The sequence below is a fragment of the Borostomias antarcticus genome (assembly GCF_949987555.1).
Source record: "Borostomias antarcticus genome assembly, chromosome: 13".
NCBI lineage: Eukaryota > Metazoa > Chordata > Actinopteri > Stomiiformes > Stomiidae > Borostomias > Borostomias antarcticus.
Window position 1 is genome coordinate 16,408,929 of NC_140246.1, and position 7,500 is coordinate 16,416,428.

General features: G+C 52.7%; 1 protein-coding gene across 1 annotated transcript in view; it reads right to left on the reverse strand.

Annotated features, from left to right (window-relative positions):
* Positions 1-7,500, reverse strand: part of LOC311317032 (cadherin EGF LAG seven-pass G-type receptor 1-like) — a gene marked incomplete at its 5' end in the record, with an annotated part of 150,518 nt that overhangs the window by 133,577 nt on the left and 9,441 nt on the right. Inside the window, 2 exons of the mRNA XM_084448025.1 lie at positions 5,749-5,832; positions 6,890-6,973. Of these exons, the coding sequence (XP_084304151.1) occupies positions 5,749-5,832; positions 6,890-6,973 (168 nt within the window). The remainder of the gene's footprint in view (positions 1-5,748; positions 5,833-6,889; positions 6,974-7,500) is intronic.

Here is a 7,500-nt window from a genome sequence, read left to right on the forward strand (position 1 = left end):
AACTAATCAAATCAATTCTAGGCTTCTTGCTTTATTTAAGTGTCCCTTTCTCACAGGGTTGCAGCTGAAAGAATAGGCTACAATTGCTTGATACATAAAACTATATGGCACAATTATAGAGATAGCCTACTCGCGTTCATAAGGATATTGATAAAACACATTGGTAATATTTTGTCAACTTTCCTTGCTGCCTTTGACAGCAGCGACTGTGTTGCGCCTGGATAATAGAGTTCATATTTCTATAATATTGCTCTTGTGTAAAACGCGGTGGACGGGTGCTTGGAGCATGGCCGTGTCCAAATACCCATACTAAGGTTGCGATTGGTCATTTCGTGCAAATACCTCCCATTTTACTGTGAACGTGCTCATAGCTAGAGTGGACCAGCTGGGTAGACTTAACGAGTTGATAGCCACCGTCGTGGTACCGTTTATCCATGATTGCGGTTGTTTGGTTTACTCGAGCGAGATAGCGAAAAGTGATGGTGGATTTGTTGAAGGAGCTTGGTAGTGCAGGGCCCTGGTCCTGGTCCTGACACGCAGGGGTGGGCAGCGAGCTGCTGGGGGCGCTGGTTTAGCACACTGACAGAGGACACACACTTCCTGTCTGCGCTGGTTACCAGGCCTGGTAGTTGTCTATGGTGGTTAGGAGGCCTGGTAGTTGTCTATGGTGGATACCAGGCCTGGTAGTTGTCCATGGTGGATACCGACCTGGTAAAGTTGTTTGTTTGTTCATTGTTTGTTAGTTCTCTATGGCTTAGTGCATGGCCTCTCACTAACGCCTCTACAGGGAACCCTGACAACTGCCGGCCAATGAGGACGGACGATGCTTGTGTTGCCTTTGCTGATTGGCTCGACGGATCCATGGCAGTGGAGGGAGGAGAAGGGGGGGTTCTAGGGGAGAGTATGATGGTAGAGGGTTGTGTTCTACGTACGTGTGTGTAAGAGAGACACTGTCTGTGTGTGCAGTATGTCTTTATGAGTGTAGTCTCATGTGTGTGTATGTGTGTGTGTGTGTGTGTGTGTGTGTGTGTGTGTGTGTGTGTGTGTGTGTGCTGAAGAGATCAGGGTCTTTAGAGTGTGTAGGGTAGTATTAAGGGTACTAAGGGCTATAATATGTGTTGGGGTTGGATTGGGGGATGAGCTTATGTTAACTATGTGCTAAGAGGAGTGTATATGTGTCTATTATGATGCTAAGAGGAGTGTATATGTGTCTATTATGATGCTAAGAGGAGTGTATATGTGTCTATTATGATGCTAAGAGGAGTGTATATGTGTCTACTGGATTCTACATGTAGACCCAAGTCCAGTGTAGCTCACTCTCAAAACAACCTGCCCTCGATGGCCCAATAACGCCGTCATGTCGTCTCATCTCAGAATGCTCAGCGGTCTTTGCTTCTGAGGGGAGGGGGGGGGGGGGGTTGATTCCAATTCATTCCAAATCTTAATTCACTCAATGACTGGAAAGTGAATTGAAGATAACCCATTGTCGTCCACAATGATTCAAGAACCAAATCTTAATTCACTTTCAGCATTGTGTGAATTATAATGTAATTTCTATTGACCACAACCCTGCTTGATTTGACAGCAGTAAAGCTAGTGGGTAGTTGTGTGTGTTGTATTGTGACTGTTGGGATCAGGGTGCAGTACACAACAGCACCACTAGGGTTTAACTCTAAGTCCATTTCAACTATGCCGATGTAGGTGATCACACTGAGAACCATCACTGCCCAAAGCAGCAACCAGACCTTTTCAGACAACTTTGTGAACAAGACTTAATTTCAAGAGCTGTTTTTCTCACATTGCAACTCATCACCACAGTTCAAGTCCATGGGTGACCTGGGTCTCCAGGGTCCAGACCAGGACGGCTCTCGCTGGAGAGCCTGGCTGTTTACAATATGGTTCAGCTTCTGCCTAGCATCAAAACATACATGTCCACTTAGGTACCTAGGGTTAATTTAGACACATTTGACACATTTTTTTCCAGAGAGAGTCATTGTCCTATCAAGGTTAATCTGTCAGGTCATGTGACAGTCACACAGCCTATCATCAGACGGGAGACCCAGATTACCCAGCTTGCATTTCACATGAGCAAGAGCACCACAAACCAATGAGAAGAGAGATAAAAGTAAACATCCATAGGGAAGAGTAAAGATCACAGATGGAGGGAGGAGAGAGAGAGGGAGAGAGAGAGAGAGAAGGAGAGAGGGAGAAGGGGAGAGAGAGAGGGAGAGAGAGGGAGAGAGAGGGAGAGAGAGAGAGGGAGAGAGAGAGGGAGAGAGAGAAGGCGAGAGAGGGAGAGGGAGAGAGAGAGAGAGGGAGAGAGAGAGAGGGCGAGAGAGGGAGAGGGAGAGGGAGAGGGAGAGGGAGAGAGGGAGAGAGAGAAGGAGAGGGAGAGAGGGCGAAAGAGGGAGAGGGAGAGAGAGAGGGAGAGAGAGAGGGAGAGAAGAGAGAGGGAGAGAAGAGAAAGTGAGGGAGAGAGAGAGAGAGGGAGGCATTCCAGAGAAGAGGAGGGAGGGGCGGAGAAGTGCAGATTTGTGGCCTCGCCTGCAAGACAGAGCAAACGCTTCCACCACCTCCCGTAGCGCTACGCTACTTCTGAAACCAAAACACTCAAACCATAGAAAAAACGGAAAAGTGTTTTAAGGAAGCACCTGCTGGCGGGGTAAACGGGGGAGGTCGGGTCGGAGGGGCGGGGACTACGAGGGGGGAGGGGCTAGAAATAGGGTTGATCATTCCGATTGGCTAACTAAAATAGAGCGGGTTAACTAGAAGTATGGCAATAGGCACCCACTAACACAGTATAGGACAGATAGAGAGATCCCAGAGATCCTTGATTTTGGTTCAGGTCTTCGGTCGGGGTCAAGGGTCAAGGTGCGGAAGGGTTTCTTAAATAAAAAGAAGCAACTCGGCTCAGGCACAAGGCGCAAGGCTCAAGGCGGCGAGATGCTCGTCATCCAATCAGCAGACTTGGACAGAAGACCACGGTCAGGCCCAGGTTAGAGAGGTTAGATTATAGAGTAAACAAAACACAGAACTGAACGCAAACAAACAACAAACCTACAGCAGACCAATCCAACCCACAATGCAGCAGGCTCAGTGAGCTGTATAGACAAGGGTGTATATCTCTGGCCAGCCAAGGTTTAAATATAACATGGTGTGTGATGTTCATAAAAACCTTTGACAGCACTTGGCTGACAGATAGCCTCACTTTTCAATGACAGCAGAAGAGGTTGGGGGAGAGGTTAGGGGGCTGGTGGGGGGGGGAGGTTGGGGGAGAGGTTAGGGGGCTGGTGGGGGGGGGGGGGGTTGGGGGAGAGGTAAGGGGGCTGGTGGGGGGGGGGAGGTTGGGGGAGAGGTAAGGGGGCTGGTGGGGGGGGGGGAGGTTGGGGGAGAGGTTAGGGGGCTGGTGGGGGGGGAGAGGTTAGGGGGCTGGTGGGGGGGAGAGGTTGGGGGAGAGGTTAGGGGGCTGGTGGGGGGGGAGCGGTTGGGGGAGAGGTTGGGGGGAGAGGTTAGGGGGCTGTTGGGGGGGGGGGTGTTGGGGGAGAGGTAAGGGGGCTGGTGGGGGGGGGGGGTTGGGGGAGAGGTTGGGGGGAGGTTGGGGGAGAGGTTGGGGGAGAGGTTAGGGGGCTGGTGGGGGGGGAGAGGTCGGGGGAGAGGTTAGGGGGCTGGTGGGGGGGGGGGGGTTGGGGGAGAGGTAAGGGGGCTGGTGGGGGGGGGGAGGTTGGGGGAGAGGTTGGGGGAGAGGTTAGGGGGCTGGTGGGGGGGGAGAGGTTGGGGGAGAGGTTGGGGGGAGAGGTTGGGGGAGAGGTTAGGGGGCTGGTGGGGGGGAGAGGTTTGGGGAGAGGTTAGGGGGCTGGTGGGGGGGGAGAGGTTGGGGGAGAGGTTAGGGGGCTGGTGGGGGGGGGGAGGTTGGGGGAGAGATTAGGGGGCTGGTGGGGGGGGAGAGGTTGGGGGAGAGGTTGGGGGAGAGGTTAGGGGGCTGGTGGGGGGGGGGAGGTTGGGGGAGAGGTTGGGGGAGAGGTTAGGGGGCTGGTGGGGGGGGGGAGGTTGGGGGAGAGGTTGGGGGAGAGGTTAGGGGGCTGGTGGGGGGGGGGAGGTTGGGGGAGAGGTTGGGGGAGAGGTTAGGGGGCTGGTGGGGGGGGGGAGGTTGGGGGAGAGGTTGGGGGAGAGGTTTGGGGGCTGGTGGGGGGGGGGAGGTTGGGGGAGAGGTTAGGGGGCTGGTGGGGGGGGAGAGGTTGGGGGAGAGGTTGGGGGAGAGGTTAGGGGGCTGGTGGGGGGGGGGAGGTTGGGGGAGAGGTTGGGGGAGAGGTTTGGGGGCTGGTGGGGGGGGAGAGGTTGGGGGAGAGGTTGGGGGAGAGGTTAGGGGGCTGGTGGGGGGGGGGAGGTTGGGGGAGAGGTTGGGGGAGAGGTTAGGGGGCTGGTGGGGGGGGGGAGGTTGGGGGAGAGGTTGGGGGAGAGGTTGGGGGAGAGGTTAGGGGGCTGGTGGGGGGGGGGAGGTTGGGGGAGAGGTTGGGGGAGAGGTTGGGGGAGAGGTTTGGGGGCTGGTGGGGGGGGGGAGGTTGGGGGAGAGGTTAGGGGGCTGGTGGGGGGGGGTCTCTAGTCTTGTGAGAGGAGAGGAGACTCGGGCTGCTATGCAGCTCCAGAGTGCTGAAAGGTTTATGAAGACGTCTCACATCTCAACTTGACTAGCTAGAGAGAACAGCCAGACAGAGGAACGCTCTCCGCCTCTGTGGTCCTGATGAGGGGAGTGAGAGGAACGCTCTCCGCCTCTGTGGTCCTGATGAGGGGAGAGAGAGGAACGCTCTCCGCCTCTGTGGTCCTGATGAGGGGAGTGAGAGGAACGCTCTCCGCCTCTGTGGTCCTGATGAGGGGAGTGAGAGGAACGCTCTCCGCCTCTGTGGTCCTGATGAGGGGAGTGAGAGGAACGCTCTCCGCCTCTGTGGTCCTGATGAGGGGAGTGAGAGGAACGCTCTCCGCCTCTGTGGTCCTGATGAGGGGAGTGAGAGGAACGCTCTCTGCCTCTGTGGTCCTGATGAGGGGAGTGAGAGGAACGCTCTCCGCCTCTGTGGTCCTGATGAGGGGAGTGAGAGGAACGCTCTCCGCCTCTGTGGTCCTGATGAGGGGAGTGAGAGGAACGCTCTCCGCCTCTGTGGTCCTGATGAGGGGAGAGAGGCGGCGCAGCGCTGCTCAGGGGGAGAGAGGCGCTGCTCAGGGGGAGAGAGGCGCTGCTCAGGGGGAGAGAGGCGGATCAGAGGGTAGAAACCTCTCTGAATATCCATATGGATGAGCCACCCAAATAAAGGCGTTTTACATTTGACTGGAAGAGCCTTGAACCTTGTCTCTGAATATGAATTGACTGTCAGGCCCAACGCTGTCACAAGCTGCTAGACGCTGCTAGGGTCCACAGCCTTCAAATAAACATTATGGAACAGCCAATCCTTCAAGACTGAGCGAAACCATAAATACATTTACATAAATGTCTAATATCTGCAGCCATTCATGGGGAAAAGTGTTTTGCATGTTGTCTGTGGCGCGGCCAGAATATATCAACCTTGTTTTCAATCATGCTATACAGAGCCAATGTTCATGCCTGGGGAGCTCCACATCTCAAATGATTTATAAAGGATTTATAAATACCAGAATGTGAAACCAAACCAAACCCAAAAACAAGCCAGTGCTGAAGCAATGCAATAGTTAGTCAGTTCTATTGATGCTCAGCCAAGGCGAGGTGAGAAGGGGGCTACTTACGTTCACCTCAGTGATAGCTATGTCAACAACGCTACCCACAACTATTAAGGCGTCAAATGTGTTCCATGCATCGACAAAATAATGCTGTGTTGGGTGGAAAAAAACAACAACGACAACAACAGAAAAAACAACAACGACAACAACAGAAAAAACAACAACGACAACAACAGAAAAAACAACAACGACAACAACAGAAAAAACAACAGAAAAAAAGAAAAGTAAAAAAGGAGAGAAGAGAAGAATAGGAAAGATAACCGTTATATATGAACGCGTTTAGAACCGCTCTATGAACGCTGGCGTTTAGAACGGCTCTATGAACGCTGGCGTTTAGAACCGCTCTATGAACGCTGGCGTTTAGAACCGCTCTATGAACGCTGGCGCTTAGAACCGCTCTATGAACGCTGGCGTTTAGAACCGCTCTATGAACGCTGGCGTTTAGAACCGCTCTATGAACGCTGGCGTTTAGAACGGCTCTATGAACGCTGGCGTTTAGAACCGCTCTATGAACGCTGGCGTTTAGTCATAGAGACAACGGGGAGGAAATCGTCAAATTAAATGACAGCTTGAAAATAAAGGAGTGAAATCCAAGAGATGATCGAGGAGGGCAGCGGGCGACCAGTCATGCTTGTCCGTGGGAAAACAACATCAACAATAATAAACAACAATAAACAACAACAAAATCGATAACCAAAACAAGTGTTTTTAAAAGGCTGGGCCGGGGCTCTGTGGTGGGTTAGTTGGTTAGTTGGTGGTCAGTTGAAGGGAGACCTGGATGTGCTCACAGTCTGTCAGTAAACACGCCTGCTTCTTCCTCTGTGCAGAACCCGAGGCCTGACTATGAGAGCCCTTGCAGAACCCAAGTTGCTGTTCTACGAACATAGGCAGAACCGTGGATGCACCTGTTTCATCAGCTGGTGCTGGGGACGCTGGGGAACCCAATGGCAGAAGGTTCCACGGAGAACCCGTTTAGGATGGAGGGAAGGAGGGGGGGCGGAGGGAGGGAGGGAGGGAGGGGGGGGGAGACCACACCAGAGCACGAGGAGAGACCAGATAGCCACACAGAGAGAAAGGGAGGAGAAAGAGAAGGAGGGCAGAGAAATAAGGAGACAGGAGAGAGAGAGAGACGTGTTGATGTACTTACGTTGATCTCACTGAGAATGACGTCTATAATGCTGCCAATTACGATCAGGAAGTCAAAAACATTCCAAGGATCACTAAAGTACCCCTACACAGGACAGGGGGCAGGAGGAGGAGGTGGAGGAGGAGGAGGAGGAGGAGGTGGAGGAGGAGGTAAGAGAATCAGGTTAGACAGGCATTACTGAAGAAATCTGCAGTCCTTTATTGTACCACAAGGGGGCGTCGCCTCCTGGCCGGGATGGTGTTTATTAAGGTCTAAATGCCGTTGTTAAGTGTTTATTAAGGTCTAAATGCCGTTGTTAAGTGTTTATTAAGGTCTAAATGCCGTTGTTAAGTGTCATTCAAGGTTATTGAGCTCAACATGATCACATTAGTGAATGTTGAGGAGAAGCTGCTTGGGATGCAGCTGCAGTCTATCCTACGAGGTGATCGATGGCGTCGTAAGAAGCAGCGTATATTTTGTAAACAGTGCTTGGATGAATGCTGGCTGCAGCAAAAAAAGAAAAGAAAAGCTAGCTAGGTTGAATATGAAGCATACCGGTGGTCTAAAAGAGCCGTGATTATAAAACAGAATTACATTTCAGCTCAACTTCCTAATGTTGGCTCACACTTCCT